The following is a 17,656-nucleotide window of genomic DNA, read 5'->3' on the forward strand; positions in this document are numbered from 1 at the left end:
GGCCAGGAGCTCTTAAGCTTAAGGGAGCCTACTGTCTCAGCCTCCTGAGTATCTGGAACTACAGGCACAACCCCTGCACCCAGCCCGGTAAAGTTCACTTAGACATTCCAAATGTAAATAACTACAAGGGGGTTCCTGATGACCGTATTGGATGGCTCTGTTCTAGAAGTTTAAGGTCACTGCTCAGTAGGTGCTACACCTTTGAGGACTGATTGGTCAGAGTTCTACTCTTGTGATCATAGACAGCTGGGGCAGGCGTGGGGCTCACGGTCACAGGGCTGCATGTGCACAGAAGGATCCTGTCCAGATAGTTCTCAGGGCTTGTGAGAGGAGTTACAAGAACAATGTGGATGGGCTCTGGAGCTGGCAGAACCCAGGTTCAAATCCTAGCCATCACTTAGTGCGTCTGTGATGTGGGACAAGAAATCTGCCCCATGAACCTCAGTTTTCTCATCTGAAGAATGGAAGTTTTTATACCACTCTCGAAGGACTGCCATAAAATGCAGAAAATAATGACCTCTAGTCAATTGTGTCAGAGGAAATGGGAGTGATTGATCCCTTTCCCTGCATGCACACTGTGAAGGTCGGATCAACACCCCCTAGTAAGAGCAGGTGAACAGAGGCAAGGGTCACATGTTTTTACCTGAACAGAGTTTTGTGTGACACAGGAGCCTTTAGACTGAAGACCCGAAGGACAAGTGAACTGCCTACTATCATGCCTAGGGGCCAGGGGGTAGGACAGGTGTGGAGATTGGGATTGGACTCAAGGGTCCCATGGGAGGCAGACAGTCTCAGGGACACCCAGCTAGGCCCTCTGTTTAGATGCTTTCCATCTTCCTCCTGGGCCTGGAGTGGGGCCCTATCTGGAGTAAGGGTGGGCCTGATGACCTACATCAAACAAGTCACAGGTCAGCGGATTTCTTTATAGCCAGTTTTTACACAAAAAGTCAGAGGAAAACTAGCGCACTATTTTTAGGTTTTATGACTGGCTTTGCGGGGAAGAAAGTTTTCTGATTTCCAAGACCCATATTGGGAGAAAAAAATACAGTTTCTGTGCCTCATTCAGAGGAGGACAGAGGACAAGAGCCAGGAGGGCAGGAGAGGGTCAGAGAGGAGCCTTGCCCCTGTGGCCTTCACGTCAGGGCTCATTCCCCGAGTGCAGACCCCACAAGCGTGCATGGGGAGAATTCAGCTTCTGTGATCCTTGTAATGATTTTTGCTCTGCCTGGTCCCCAGGTTTGGATAAAGGCCAGGGAAACCCTGCATCCCACATCCTCTTCCTGGAAACTAAGCTGTTAGACTGTCAGCACCACAGGGTCCAGGGACATTGTTTGCTGTGGTCACTGCTCATCCACAGCACCTGGAACAGTGCCTGAGCACAGACAGGGGGCACTCAGCCCACGGCTGTTGAGTGAATAAGTGAGCAAATAATGTCACCGGCTTGTCAGAGAGCAGGAGCCCTCCAGTGGGTGTGCAATGGCTAAGAGTTGTGGGGCAGGTCATCCAGTCCAGCGCCATCCGGCGGTGGTAGAGCCACAGCTGGGGTTTGTACAGTGAAAAATAGAGCCCCAAACATGCATGGCTTTGCATCCAAGTCATAGCCCCAGGCCTCCCACACTGCCAGGATGTGCTACCTTTGGGGGTTACAGGGCCCCTCAGTCCTGTTGGGAGAACACACTTCATCCTTCTGTTCATCTAAATTCACTCCTCCCTCTCTCTCTGCCTCTCTCCCCCACCCCCTCACATTTTATTCTTGCTTTTTGATTCCTACCTCTTTGGACATCAAAGTAAAATACTTCTATTTTTACATAACTGTTAGCTTTCTTTGATTTGTGTGAGACCTCTTGTAGTTATCAAAACCTTTTCCTCTTTACTATTGCTGTTCAATATGCAAAGAAACTTGGAGTGGTGAACATTCATTCAAAAAATGCCTGTTGAGCTTTGTGTAGGCCTAGAGCTGGGATGAACAAAACCACTAAGCACCCAGCCCTCTGGGAACTTCCAGGCTTAGGGAGGAGGCAGACAATTACACGGGCTGGGAGATAGCTCAGAGGCATAAGCACCTACCTGGCAAGCACAAGGACTGGAGTTTGATCCTAAGCCCTGCACATGCTGTGTGGGCCCTCGGAACCAGGCATGGTGGCATATGCCTGTAATCCCAACACTCAGGAGGTTGAGACACAAATGCTGCTGTGAGTTTGAGACTGGCCTGGGGGCTACAAAAGTGAGCATGAGGCCATTCCGAACTGCATAGTGAGACCCTGTCTCTAAATAAATAAATAAGTAATGTTGTCTTTACAAATGGTCCTCTGTGAGAAAGGACAAACAGGGTGTCTGCTTTAGCCTTAGGGGTGTGGTGTGGGTACAGTGTAGGCAAGGGGAGGGACTGCAAGTAGAGAAAACGCATTCCCAAATGGCCCAGGGTAGGAAAGAGGCTGGCTGCCTGGAAGACCAGAAATGAAAGTACAACTGGAGCACTGAGAGAAAGAAGAGAGGGGACTCCGTGAAGGCCAGAGCCCCTGGGGCTGGACCTACAGGTCCCGCTGAAGAGTCTGATTTAATCTAACACGGGGACAAATTAATTCAGAAGTGAGTTTCGAGCCAGGCAGACAAGACTGGCTCACATTTAAGCAGCTCACTCCGTCTGCCACGTGAGGCTGGGCACCGGGAGAAGAGGAGGCGGCCCTGGAAATAGCCTGGGCCATGGGTGGGGGAGGGGTGGCAGCTTGGACAAAGGCGGAGTGGGGGTGGTGGTTATTTCTGGGCAGTGAGAGGTACTTGGGAGAGTGGCTGGGTTTCATTTAGTGTCACTGTTATCCTCACACTGCAGGTGGGGAGAAGTGACTCCCTCCGGCTCTGAGCTGGCAAGTGCAGCAGGGGAGATTCCATGCCAGGTCTGCAGGCTACGGTGATCCTCCTCTCCTGCCGCATCCTGCGGCATGATATCTGGCCTAGGTCTCCCCAGCTGAGGTGATTCCCTAAAGAAGCCTCGTCCCCATTTTATAGATGAGTACACTGAGGCATTAGGAGCTCTCGGCGTCCAGCAGCAGTTGATCCCGGCCATGCTCCTGAGCTTTCAGTGGGAACCATGCTGGGCCTGGCCCTGCAGGCTCTATGGGGAGGAGTGGCGAGCCCGCTGGCCATCAGACACTGTCTTCTCCTGGTCAGGGCAGCACAAACCCAGTTCTGCTCAGACTCTGGGTGTCGCGGAGTCTCCCTGTGAACACGGTCTTTGGGTCAGTGCTCTTGTGTGTCTTGGCTCCATGTGTCACTTTGTCTCTCTTCTACTCTTTTCTCTCTTTCATAGTGTTGGGGATCAAGCTTAGGGCCTGGCCCATGCTAAGCAAGTGCTCTGTTCCTGAGTCCATATATTTTTATCTGTGTGCATGTGTGTATATCTCAATCTGTATTTATGTCTTCTGTATATATATATTTGTTTAGATATAAACATATATATTTCTGTGTGTATTTATGTCTGTGTATGTGTGTGTATTTTCTTGCACGTCTGTATATGTGTCACATTTATATGTACCTTTGTGTGTAACTGTATGCATTTATGTGCATGTGAACCTGCAGGCCTGTATGTATTCATGGCTCTCTCTGTCTCTGTATGTGGGTTTTTTGGCCATATTAGGGTTGGTTTTTTTTTTTTGTTTGTTTTTTTTTTAATTTTTTTTTTTAAATTTTATTTGTGTGTGTGTGTGTGTGTGTGTGTGTGTGTGTGTGTGGCCAGCTCAGCCCACCAGGGGGCGGGCTGGCTGGCATGTGGTGCTGGGGGATTGAACCATGGTCCCTGTGCTTTGCTGAACTTGTTCTAAGTAGGTGCTTTAGACCACTGAGCCATCTCACCAGCCCCATATTAGGGTTTGAACTCAGGATCTTCACATTGAGCTATGTCCCCAGCCCTTTTTATTATTTATTTATGTATTTATTTATTTTATATTTTAGGGAAGGGTCTACAAGATGTTCAGGGTCTCACTACTACATTGGACTCATAGTGATCCCTGTTTACAGCCTCCCAAGAGCTGGGGTTACAGACCCCCCCCCAACCGCTCCCAGTCTCAGTTGCCATTTCAGCAGGCCTGGGGAATCAAACCTTTGGCTTCTGCGCCTACTTGCAGGAGCTTTAATCTGCTGAGCTGTATGGCCAGCCCTCTAGCCCTGTTTATTTTTTAAGGCCTGGTCTCACTGAGTTGCTGAGTGGCCCCAACTGGTCTTGAAATTGCAAACCTCTTGTGTCACCCTGCCTGAGTGCTGGGTTAATAAGTATGCACCATCCCACCCTGCTTGTATTTGTGTTTTCTGTGGCTGTATCTCTTGCTTATCTCTGTTTATGTGCCTTTGTGTGTCACCCACACTCATGTAGACCCTTCGTAGTTTGCTGTCATATCCTGGGTACAGCTGCCACCTCCAGTTCCTGGTCTTCCCTGCTGATGGGCGATTGGGTGTATCCTGGGGTGGGGTAGAAGGCTGAGTGCTCCATTTTAAAAGCTTCCTGGGCTCTGGAGAGCCATGGCACTTGGGGAAAAGTCTTCTCTGTGTGGTTTTTGAAAGTGGCTGTCTGTAATTTGGGGCAGTCTCAGCCTTTGTTTACCACTCATGGGGTCAGGGCCTGCCCTGGTTAGATGCCCCATCCATTGTTGATTCGACTGCACCAGGGAAAGTGTGTGACTCTGAGGCTCTGGTGGCTTCTGGTGACTAAAGTCAGCTGGTTGAGAGTCTTGTGGTATTAATAATAAACATTTTAATAAAATGGAAGTAAGCCAGGCACAGTGGTCACATCTGTAATCCCAGCAACTCAGGAGGCTGAGGCAGGATGATCACAAGTTGGAGGCTAGCATTGGCAACTTGGTGGGGCCCTGTCTCAAAAAAAATAAAAGGGTTGGGGGTGTAACTCAGTGGTATAATATTTGCCTAGTGTATGTGAAGTCCTGGATTTGATGCCCATCATCAAAAAAGGTCCCCCCCTTTATCCCTTTCCCTTTCTGTGTGTGTGTGTGTGTGTGTGTGTGTGTGTGTGTGTGTGTGTTTTTCTAGTGATTGAACCCGGGGACCTCACACCTGAAAGGCAAGTACTTTACCACTGAGCTGCACTACCAGCGCTGTCTTTTCCTTTCTAGAAGTGGCAAGAAATGTATCCCAGAGATCATTATGTATACCCCAAATGTACCAATAAAAATTTAATAAAAAAGAAAGAAACAAAAAAATAAAAAGCATAGGGTTTCTGTAAAATGGAAGAAAAAGAAAAAGAAATGTATCCCAGGGCCCTCCACAGTTCAGAGGGAAGTGGGACCTTGGCTGGGTGGCCTTGCACAGCCAATTAGTGCCTTGGCTTATTGAGGTGCTGGGAGGAGGCGGAGAATGGGGTCCTTCTCAGGTAACCCCACCTGGTCAGCTCTGTTCAATGCAGGTTCCTTGGTTTGGGGTAAATGTCTTCCGGACCTAGAAGGAACAGCCATGGTACGAGTGTATGTCTGGGATGAGCGTCCCCAAGGGCCGGAACCACGGCAGGATGGGAAGGTCATTCCATTTGACCTCTGCTGCTCTCCTCCTTATCAGCCCTACTACATATTTTTCTTTAAAAATGGCTCCTTGGGGTGAAAATTTTTTAAATAAAATAAGCCTTTTTTCATCTCCATGCTTACCCAGTAGGCTCTGCGGAGCATTTATTAACAGTAATGCGCCCCATTTGTTTAGGAAGCAATTGCATCTCCAGATTTCTGCTGGTCCTTGCAGGAGGCCCTCGAGGCATCCTTGCCCTCATTTGACCAATGGTGGGGCAGCGGGAGGTCAGGCACTTGCCCAAGTCCACAGAAAAGTGGGGAATGATGCCGAGCCCCGCTGCAGTGGCCTGTGCCTGGCTGAGCCAATGCCCCCTCCGTGGCCGGGCTTCTCAGTCCTGCCAAGGGCCTCACCTGGCAGGGCAGCACCTACTCTGACCTGCTCCCTGCCTCTCCTGCCTGCTGCCCCCACACACTTGCCAGGGTCACCAGAGTCGGTATTTCTGCTCTCCCCGGGTGCAGGCTCTCTGCTACCTGAGAGGAAGTGCTTCTCCTCAGCCTCTCAGGGGCATTGCGCTTTTACCCCATGACACTGACTCGATCCCCACAGTCCCCGGTATGCATCCAGGTAACCAGCCACACCCCACAGCCAGGTTCCCTGCCCCAGTGCCTGCTCCCTATGACTTCTCCAGGTGTCACCCACTTCCAGTGACTGTTGCTGTCCCCTCAGGGCTGCCCTAAGGACAGTCACCTGTGTGACTGTCTTCACCCCAGCTCAGCTCCAGAAGGCCCTGAGAACTCTGCCTGCCATATACAGGCACTCAGTGAGTGCTTCCTTCTCTGCCTGCACTTTTCACTGGCTCCTTTCTTAGGTGAGTTTGCCAAAGCTTCCTGAAGCTGCCGCAGACCTTCCTCCTATCCCCAGTGTTAAAAGCAAGGATGCTGAGAGAAATGACCGGGAGGACAGCATGCTTGCAAGTGGCCCCAGCTGGCAAGGCCCTGCAGTGTCTGGAGAAGCGAGAGCAGGTCAGAGCCCCACTCTGCTTCCTCATAACTGCGCCAGCCAAGGAGTCATCAGGAGCGCAGACCACTCGGGGCCGGGATGTGGAAAGTGCCTGCCCCAACAGATGAGGCCTCGCCGTGGTGGCCCTAGCAGCTGCCTGGCACATAGTAGGCGCTCAGCAGACATTTGCTGTGTGAACAAGTGAGTGATGACCTCAGTATCCCCATCTGACCCCGGAAGGTGAGGCCAGCACACCCAGCTGCACCAGATGTGCTGCCCCTAAGAGGACACTTGAGGGAACCCCACCCCCACCTGACACTGTCAGAGGGAGACTACTTTGTTTTCCTGGTGCCATGGGGTGATAAACTCCAAGAACTCCGGAATATAAAATAGCAATCAAGGGCAGGAGGAAGTGATCAGATGCAGCTCCGGTTTTCAGGGCTTGCCACGAGATAATTAGGCATTTGATTGGCATCCACGCTCAAGGACAGCCACCCCAGCGCCTGCCCACACCCAGCAGCATGGGCTGCCTGCCTGCCTGTTGCTTGGGGAGCTGGTTATTGGCCAGTCCATGTTTCATTTGTCTGTTTTTCATCCATTCACTCAGCAGATATTGTGCACCTGCTGTGATACAGCAGTGACCAAGGCAGGTCATAAACAAATGGAAAAGAGATGACACATCATGGCAGGCCAGGTGTTACAGGGCAGAACAAGCAGGGAGAAGTCAGGGTGATGAAGAGCAGGAGGTGTGGAGAGTGCTCCCCTGGGAAGCGCTCATGCCCCTAACAGAAGTCACCACTGTGTTCTAAATCAGACAGTGGGAGGGGTCTCGGAGTGGTAAGTGGAAGAGCAGAGGCTGCAGGGAGTCAAGGAAAAGACCCATGTGGATGCTGAAGAAGTAGCATTGGGGGCCAAGGGAACAGCCAGTGACAAGGCCCTGAGGCAGGAATGTGTTCAGTGTCTTCCGCGGCCTGCTGGGACCCTGGGTGACCAAAGCAGAGTGACTAGGGCAGAGTAGAGGGCAGAGAGGCCAGAGATGATGCTGACCTGGATGGGAGCCGTGGAAGGTTTTGGAGCAGAGGAGGGCAGGGTGTGGTGGGCTTGACAGGACCCCTGTGTCTCCTGCGTGGGAAAAGAACCACAAGAAGGTGAGGGAGCAGTAGGGAGCCTGGAGACGAGGCTGTCATAGGTGTCCAGAGAGCAATGACAGAGACCTGGCCCAGGCTCCCATCAGTAGAGAGGATGAGAAATTGTCAGAGCAAGAGAACAGAATTTGCTGATTTGTGCCAGTCTCACACCCAGTACAGGGCAGGTGGCTGACTCCCCACACCTCCAGGGTCTCAGGGCTGGCAGCTGTCCCATTCCAAACACCAGTCTTGGTCCCAGGTATGCAAAAGGAGGGTCAGACACTTTCCAGAACCTCCCAGGCTCTTAACCTCTCGGGCTGCTGACCTCCCACCCTGTGGTACCCCCAGAGAGAGGTAAGGCTGAGACCCCCTTTGCAGTGATGAGGCCACTGGGCTGCCTGCCCAGCGGCGACAGCTCTTGGCCTCCCTCAAACTGAGAACAAATTGCTGCCCAGATTTTCTAGAAGCCAGAGCTACACCTGCAAGTGCTTGGGAAGCTGTAACGTTAATTGTCTTTGCTCTCTGTGACCAAAGGCTCTGGGTGGATAGGACCGGGGTCTCTCTGCTCACTGGCTACATTTTAAGCACCCAGAGGATAGCTGTTGAGTAAATGAATGAGTCCTTGGGTGGGGAGATGCATGGACAGACAGGCAGACAGTCCCGGGAATGCTACCCTTGCCTGTCTCTGAGGCAGAGCACCAAAGAAACAAACCAGAAGATCCCAGTACTCAGTAGGCTGAGGCAGCAGTATCACTGAATTTGAGACCAGCCTGGGCTACATAGAGTTGAAGCCCAGCCTGAGCTTTATTGTGAGACCCTGTCGCAAAAACCAAATAAACATACAACCCAGAAGAAATAACCAGAAGAGTGGCTTTGGGTAGATGGCTTTGTCCCTCTGCAGATACCATGGCACCTGTGACCTAGGACAATTCATTCTGTCCACAGATGTTTCTGGAGACTCTGCCCTCCCCAGCACTGCTGGGAGACGGTGCTTTCTTTGAGTTTCTTAGCATGCTCCTAGTACAGGAGAGTGATTAGAAGGTGGACACTGTCCTGGAAGCATGCTAAGAAGTTGTCAGCAGCCTCCCAGCACACACCCAGACCTCAGCTTGAACTTGCTGAGAGTGACCTGCCCATCACTCATGCTGCAGGATTGCAGCACAGCCAGCCTGGCCTGCAGCTCTGTCTCACAGGCCCCGCCCCTTGCCCCAGCCTCAGATAATTGGCCCAATACATCTTGGTGTGAGAAATTTACATACAGCACAGGGAGTGATGGATGGCTCTGGTAACCCAGGCCTTCTCCAGCCTGGTTCTGTTATCCATCTCTTGTCTGTCTCCTTGTCGTGGCAGGCTAGTGTGTGCCCTCCGTCCCAGGTTATCCCCAGCTCCCTCCCAGAGCTACTCCTCTGCAGGCGACACTGCCAGCCTGCCCCACCACAGATTAAGCCCCTGCGCTCTGAATAGCCCCAGAAAGCTACCTCTTTGCAGTTTGCCAGGGCTGCTGACAGGGATGCGCTGAATAGCTGTGTGGGTTTGAGATGCAGGGTGGACATTTGGCTGCTCCAAGTGATGTCCCCACCTTGCCCCGGCCACAAGTGCGTCTCCTGCTTATTTACACTAACTGTCATTCATTCCACAATTTCAAATGCCTACTTTGCACCAGATATGGAGCAAGAACCTGCAGATAAAACTGTGAAACACACAGCACCCACCCTGGAGGGACAGACATGCCCTGGACACGGTGCCTGGCACTTTCCTTCCCAGTCCTGGTGTGTGCAGTCACCAGGCTGAGGCGGGAGGATTACGGCAGGTCAGAGGCTAGCCTGGACTGTATCACTGACCAAGGCCGTCCTGAATGACATGGTGAGACCCTGTCTCAAAAACCAAAACCACACTTCACCTCCTTATGGTGGAGGCGTATCAGGCCAGTTACCATAATAGCTGTAGAGACACAAATTGTCATCCCCATTTTTCAGATACAAAAACTAAGGTCTTACTAACCTTTTCTAAGGACAGAGAGCAGTGCTTTGTTTTGGTTCTTTTATTTTTAAGGCAGTGTTTATGGCACAGTATATGCTAGTGACAAAGTTCATTTTCAAATGCAGTTGTTTAGGTTTAAGAAAGGAAAGAGTCATACAGAGGTTCAGAACAATCCAGCTATACCTGTGATGCCTAGTGTCAGATTAATGGTTACCTTGGAGGCTGAGGCAGGAGGATCACCCCAAGTTCAAGGCTACCCTGGGGTACATAGTAAGTTCAAGGCCAGGCTGAGCTACACAGCAAGACCCTGTCTCAAAATAATAATAATAATAATAATAATAATAATAATAATAATACATGCATTTAGGAGCACAAGGGAGTTTCTGAGGGGCTGGGGTATCTGTGCTCTTATGTCCCAAACTGGGCAGGACTTACAAGGACATAAACTTAAAGTTGTTGAACTTAAAGTCATGCCTCTCTCAACCAAGAAAATTCTAGGGGTCAATTTGAAGACAAATATTAAGTGGATAGCTGTTTAGATGAAATAGTAATATGACAAAATTTATGCAAAGGAGCAGGTGTCTAGGTTTGGGCCACTGGGCTCTCTGTGGCTTATGTGTTCTAGGGTCTTGAAGTCTGAGTCCTTGCAAGACCCTCTTGGGGCTGGGGCACTCTCCAGGCAGCGGGTACTTGCAGTCAGTAAGTGGTGGGGCTGCCAGTCCCAGCCAAAGAGCCCCTTCCTGCAAGCCCTTGCTTCCTGCCGTGGCTGGTCTGGGGGAGGCTGTATTCCAGCTTCCTTTCTCTGCAGATTGGCCCGAGCCTCAGCTGCTTCCATCATCTGCTTCAAGCTCATTAAAATTATTTCTTTTTAGTTGCAAATGGGCTGTTTATGATGATCATTATTTGAATGGTCTGCGCCCGGGCTCCGGGCTGTCTGTCTGCTGCTGATGGCCGGTTAATCAGATGAGTCTCCTCCCAGCTTGGGCCTGGCCCAAAGTCTGGGGCTGTGTTAATCATGGTTCCCCCTAGGGCTGGGGGTGGGGGCCACACTGAGAGAGGCCCTGATCCGGTGGGATTGTGGAAGCCGGGGCCCTGCTAGGTGGGTGCGCTGTGGTCTGCACACGTGTTTCTAAAACTCCACTTCAGATCAGGGCTGGTTTATGTTCATGACAGAATTTTTTTTCTGTTCCTTTGAAATAAATATAGTACCATGAGCTTTTTATTTTAAGCATGTTTATTTTAAAAGACCATTGTCAATTCTGTATTTGGCCCTGTTGCTTTGTTGATGTTCCAATATTTTTTTAGGGTGGAAAGGAGTAGTTTTTAATCTCTTCACTTGCCATCAAACTTGGCAATGCTCTGTGAGTCTTGTTTTTGCTTATTTTTGTTTTCTTTTCTCTCTTTTTCTTTTTGGTAAGATTTTTACTGACCCATAAAGCTCAGAACTCTTAAAATTGCTGATCCAGTGAGGCATTCTTTGAGCTCTCAGTATATCTAAAATAAGATTAATATCAGCTCACATTTATTGAACTCTTGGTGCTGTGCTTGATGCTCTCCCATTTATATTACATCATTTGAAACAAGCTCCCCCACACGCCCCCCAGCTAATAGGGAAGTGGAGCAGAAGCCTGCTAAAGAGCAAGGCATTAAAAATTTGCCTTTATAATCCACTAAGGGGATCAGCCATACCTCAACTGTTAGAATTGACTATAATTTATTTCCTAGACTCTGTTTGAATCACCTTATAGACACATTAATGTGTTTGTTACATGAGATGATGGATATTAGAAACACAGGATGGTGCCTGGTGTATGTGAACACTGGATAAATGCTAGATTTTGCTGTTAGTATTACTGGTTGTAGGGGAGCTTACCATAGACATATAGCAAGAATTTGGGGTTGAGGTGTGAATATAGATTTAGGCAAAGTTAAGGAGAATGTGAACATCTGTGACCTCAGGGCCTCCAAGGCCCCCACAGGAGGGCTGCGCGTATGGCCGGGCTGCTGATACTCTCTGCCTTGCCTGTCCCTGCTCCCTGCAGTGTGGGTGCAGCAGACACCCTGCCTGTCAGATCTGTGTCCACCAGCAGCCAGGAGGTACAGGTGGGAGGAGCAAGGCACGACAGTGGGACACATCCAGCAGCTGGATTCACCTGCTCTGAGATTTCTTTTTAGAACCTTGGATATGGCTGGTTTGGATATTTTTAATGAGAGTGAAAGTCCAGCTCCCAGCACTGATCCTGATTGCTGTGATGTGGAGAGATACAGTGTCGCTAAGATACGGACACAGTGTCAGATATGATAGCCCCAAATCAAGTGATGTAAACCCAAGTTCCAGTTCTGTTTGTCCTGCAGCAATATAAAAATTACATCATTGTCTTGAAAAGAAATAAGAAAAACTTTGATGAGCACTCTGCCACAACTCCGATTGACCATGGCACTCCAGTTCTTTGTCTCCTGCCAAGTGAGATTCTGTCTACCTGGCTGCATCAGATGTTGGCTTTTGTCAACCTTTATATATTGCTACAAACATTTTCTCCCCAGTCTCTTGATGTTTTGGTTGTGGTCCATTGTGATTTCTTTATTGGCAAATACAATTAGTTTTAAATGGTGATAGAAGAGAAGTTTCCTTTTTTCTCATACCTTGTTTCTCGACTAGCTCAAAATTACAGGGGAGTCTTGGGTTGGAAGTAGGTTTACCCTGTGCTCTTGCAAGAATTTGTTTCAGCACCTTGGAGAGCACCCGTCCCTCAGCCTCTGTTTTCAGTTATTTTTGTGCCTCTGCCTTGTTCAGCCTCATCTTATGATTCTTCTAAGAGGTTAGAAGAATTTTTTAATTTCTCTAGAAACAAAAATTATTTCCAGGATTACTCTAGAAGTCTCCAGAGGCCAGAGGCAGTGGTCCCAGGCATCAGGTACCAGGTTTATGGTGGTAAGGTGAATTGCTGTTGAGCAGACTTAGCGACTCTCAGACATGATATAAGACAATTACCATGCATTTTGTCTCTTCGAGGGAAAAGGATTTGCAGTAGGTTAATAGTACTTTTATTTCATTATCTAATGGTAAAAGTGTTTCATTGTGTGTGCAAGATGAATGTGTATTAGCAATGACAAATGGGGTCTTTCAACACGGTGCCGGGCCTCATCATACATATGTTAGATTAAAGAGTTCACCCTGGAAATACACTCCGCATCTGCGTGTGTGTTTTTAATAAATCTGATTGAAGAAATTTATTGCACCACTGGATTTAGGAAATTATGGGGCTTGATTGCTGCAAATATAATCGTGTGATATATACAGAAATGCTCCTCGAGTTATGGTCCAGAAAAAAAGCCCATCTCGAGATGGTGCCAGAAAGCAGCAGACCACATAAACAGAGCATTTCTTGAATTATGCAAATGAAATCCATGACAACTCATGGTGAATTGTACTCCCCCTGTGAAGCTGCCACCATTAAAGTGAAGAAAGCTTCAAGAAGGGCGACCAAATATACATATACGACCAGCACACATTGTCTGTGATAAGTGTGAACTGCAGCATCTCCTTCCATCTCTCTCTCTTTCTCTCTCTCTCTCTCTCTCTCTTTCTCCCTCTCTCTCTCTCTCCCTCTCTCTCTCTCCCTCTCTCTCTCCCTCTTTCCCTCTTTCCCTCTTTCCCTCTCACTGGTACATCGAGAAAAACCGTGGTTTCGTGCCCTCGTCGCACACATGCAGACAGGGTGCTTTCTAATCCATTTCCTCCCAGTCCAGGAGTCTTCAATGAAATATTTCTTATACCCGAAGTGAACCTTAAATGATTTACCGTAGGGTACACGCAAGGTCAGCATGCTTCTTATTGGCACCTTCATTTTTCCAAAATCTACTGAAATTAAAAAGCCATCTATATCTTTAGAGGCGTATTTATGAACCTTTAAGTGTAAGTAAGTCATAGTTGGAACAGTTCCCACCTCTGATATATGAAAGCTGTCGACAGCACTTTCCTGCACTATAATATGCCCATACAATATGCCGCACTTTACTATTTTGACACGGTTTGGAGATGTTTTCTACAGTTACTGACAAGCTTATGCCATCACTCCTTTGGAAATTTAAGAGGTGGGGCAGGGGTGGGGAAGAGATGGGGAAAACCAACAACTCCACCCAACTTTATGGGAGACTATTGACCTGGCCTGACTTCCAGCAAGCAAAAAAGCTGTCCTGGATTTTTGTTTTTCCTGGTTGCCTCCCCAGCTTTGTAAATTATTCCTTTGTGCCAGGAGTCAATATCTTTTCTAAGCTTTGTAAGTTACAAAAACTTGTTCAGTATGCTATTTTGTGCAATGATTAAAAAGGAAAAAGAGGAAAAAAATCTTTTTCCTCTCTCTCTCTCCCTCCTCTTCTCTCTCTCTCCCTGTCCTTCTCTCTTTCTCTCTCTTTCTCTTATTGTTCCAGAAGGAGCTTAATTCCATCGCTTCTGAGCTGTCTGCACGGCAGGAGGAGAGTGAGCATTCTCATAAACATTTAATTGAACTCCGCCGGGAATTTAAGAAAAATGTACCTGAGGTACAGTATATTTGCTGTTATAGAATTAACTCAGTAGGAATGCAGATTTTTCTCTGTTCAAACTATATTTTGAAAACTGTAGACATAAGTGACTAACAAGAAAAGAAGCTAATTAGCCACAAAGAAGAATTACAGTCCCCCGCCTCTCAGGGCTTCTTGGCTTAGCGGTGCTCAGCAGTGCTGTCTGAAGTTAGGGCAAAACCACTTCTCCATTAAAGTCATTGTTTTTGAGGACTCCAGGAGACGTCCATTTTCCTCCACGTCTACATCTAAGTCAAATGCTTAGCCTTGACAGCAAAGCAGCTTGGCCCTAGCTCTTGATTTTATTTTGTTTTTTTGTTGGCATCCGTGAGCTGGCAGAGATGGATTCCACTGTCACCCCCAAAACTCTGTCCCCGCCACCTGTAAATGCACCTATTTTCCCTCTCCACACCACTCTCTCCTAGTTCCAGCTGCCAGCTTCATCTCTTTGCTGCCATGGGGTGGCCCCAAGAATGACCAGCCCCCCGCAATGGCAGGACCCCCAAGAGAAACAGACTGGCACAGACATGTTTCTGTTCTTGCCAGGGTGAATGTGTGAATTCTTTTATCTCCTCTATCAGGCCCCCTGTTGCTTCTCAAATTTAAAAAAAAATGATGAGCATAAACACAAATAGAAAAATAAAGTCCCTAAAAAGAAAGAAAGAAAAAGAAAGTCCTTGACTCTGTTACATAGGCAGGGATACAACACATCAGCACCATCAGGGAGACAGACATGAGGCCAGGCCTAACCCCAGCCACCTGTGTCTCCCTCTGGGCAGCAGAAGGTTAAGGCTCCACTGCTCCGTGCTCCGGCCTTACCTACTCAGTGTGCTGGACTCTGGCAGAGGGTGGCAGGGCCCACGGCAGAGACCTTGAGTCCAGCAGTTACACCCGGCCTGTCTACTTCCCAGCTCTCCTTTCTGTCCTTTCAATGGAGGGGGGCTAGTGAGGAAGCAGGCCTCCTGCCAGGCAGCCTCAATGCCTTCGCTATAAAATCCTGCTCACACCCATCATAGCTTTCTCCAGTTAAGGGAAGAGCAGGGCCTGGGATTTAGCTAGGAATTGTCTGTGGACCAAGTCAAGATGGAAGCTGAAGGGACTGGGGAGATGGCTCAGTAAAATAAGCACTTCCCTGGCAAGCACAAGGGCCTGATTTCAATTCCCGGTTCTGCGAAAAAAAAAAAAAAAAAGAAGCTGAAGTTTGAGGACTGAGAGTGTTCAAGGAGGAGGCATGAATCTCAGAGTAGAGGACGTCTCCCCCGTCACAGCCTTGGAAAAGCTGAGTCAGGTCCTTGCATTACTCCCAAGCGCTATAAAGCCCTAGGTGGTACTGATGGACACTACCTGCATCCCCCACTCCTCTGCCCAAAATCACACAGCTTGGCCTTTAAGCTGACCTTTCTCCCCAGGAGGAGAGTGCCCCTGACTTACCCATCTCTGGCAAGCACAGAGCTGAGTGGGCTGCAGATTGTCACAGCCCTGCACACCTTCTCCCTCTCAATCTCTCTGGTCCACTTAAACTGTCTGTCTTGTTCTCTTTCTCCCAATACAGGAAATGCCCCCTCCTCACCCCTGCCTTCGTCCATGTGGACCTCCCCCCCCCAGGTGATAAGGGAAATCCAGGCCAGGTTTTAAACCTTGGAGTTTGACTTACATAATTTTAATACTGCATAATTATGCAATTATGTAATTAGGAGGAATAAGTTTCCATTCCTGTTATAGTCATGGCTCTAAAAATTCTCAGTTTTGGAATTTGTCTCACCCGATGGGAGAGTTGTGCCAAGGCTTTATTTAAGAGCATTGTCTGGTGCCAGTTCACCTGCTGCTCCTGCCTCTGCCCAGCCTCCCCTGCAGTTCATCTCTAGAGGGTGCAGAGGGCCCCCAGAAATGGCCACAGACCCTGTCAGACTCCCCCACCATCAGCTCCCAGATCCTGGTCTCTTGAATTCACTTGAGTGTAGGGTTATAAAAAGAGCCTTTGTAGGAAGTCTGGTGGCCTGGGCTCAAGTCCCAACCATGCTACCTTCTTGCTGTGTGACCCTGAAGAGACCCCTTCTGTCACTAACATTTCCAAAACCTGGACCAGGAGTCACCTGCTGTGTGTTTTATTCAGTCTGTAAAGTCTCCCGGCATTTAGCATCTCAAATTTCATCTGCAAATTGGCTTTCCTGTGTCTTCTGAGGCTGCCCAACAATTTCGTAGCCCGCAGGCTCCATGCCATGCTGGGTTGTAAGCTGGACCCAAGGCACTGCATCCTCTTAGCCCAGCTCCCTCCTGTCCACTCCCTGCCTGGCCTTGATGGGCACTTGGGTTCACCACTGTGACCTGGCATCTCATACCTCATCTCTGCCATCCCCCAGCCTTTGCACTGAGGACCCTCGGGACCAGATCCAGGGAGGTCATGGGCACTGTCTACATCCCCACGTATAGATTCCACTTATGTCAGTGTATCAGCAGTTCCAAGAGGACCTGGAGGACAGAAATTAGTGAAGAGGGGACCCAGGACGGAGAGAGCTTCCAAGGGCAAAGACAACACAACTTTCTTTTCAGGGCTAATGGGATCTTTCCCTGACCACCTGTATCCTTCTGCCCATCTCTTCTGTTTCTCTTTGTTTCCCCCTCCAGCCCTTCCCCATCCCTCCCCCCAGTTTTCTTGTACTCTGGCTGACTGTGGATCCCAGAGGCTTTGGGGTTAATGTTTGGGAACCTGTAGTTCGGAGGCTTCCCTCTTTACATCGGGGAAAAGAACCAATAGGGATCTGCCAGGGTAGCCCTTGGGTCTGAGAACTGCAAGGTCAAGAAGAAGTCAGGGAATTCAGGTCTGCAAATTAGAGGGCCCCAGTGGCCAGGGCAGATGTTCCGTGAAGATAGCTTCCATCCATAGCTTCCATCGGTGTTGGTGGAGCCCTTCTAAGCTGAGCAGTACCGCACAAGGGGGCCCAACAGGTCCCCAAAACTCACTGTGCATTGTGGTGAGGAAGGACACATAGGTAGAGAAGTCGACACAAGCTGCAGTCACAGTGGGGTGTTGGCATGTGGGAGACAGCATGCTGCAGAAGACAGCCCCCAAGTGACAAGACAGAGAGACATGCTAAAGGGCTTTGGTGGTAGCACAGAGAGGGGAGAAGTAGGCCGCTTCTCTAGCCCTACTCAGGAGTGTCCGTGATGCTGTCCCATTCCACAAGGGGCTTTGCATAAAAGGCCAAGCTGTGATAAATCCACATGGGAAATGCTACTTCCTCTGTCCCTCTTCCACAAAGTTCCAGTGTGTATCACACACATTAAGGGCTCTAAAAAGTACTACAGGAAAGGGATCTCTTGGACTTACTGTTTGTCGATCTGACTTGGTTTTGTATGGGATCAGGGGGTACCCCTTATGAAATCCCATAGAGTGCAGGTTCTGCAGGGCACTTGGGATGTGCTGACCCCAGGGGACAACAGTCAGGGACTATGGGGTGCCCTCCTGGCACTGTGATGAACCC

General features: G+C 49.1%; 1 protein-coding gene across 1 annotated transcript in view; it reads left to right on the plus strand.

Moving 5' to 3' along the window:
• Cux2 (cut like homeobox 2) overlaps nt 1–17,656 on the plus strand; it is a 237,896-nt gene that overhangs the window by 137,368 nt on the left and 82,872 nt on the right. Inside the window, exon 2 of the mRNA XM_023720433.1 lies at nt 14,043–14,153. Within this exon, the coding sequence (XP_023576201.1) occupies nt 14,043–14,153 (111 nt within the window). The remainder of the gene's footprint in view (nt 1–14,042; nt 14,154–17,656) is intronic.

The sequence above is a fragment of the Octodon degus genome, unplaced genomic scaffold (genome assembly GCF_000260255.1).
Source record: "Octodon degus isolate 3935 unplaced genomic scaffold, OctDeg1.0 scaffold00076, whole genome shotgun sequence".
Classification (NCBI taxonomy): Eukaryota; Metazoa; Chordata; class Mammalia; order Rodentia; family Octodontidae; genus Octodon; species Octodon degus.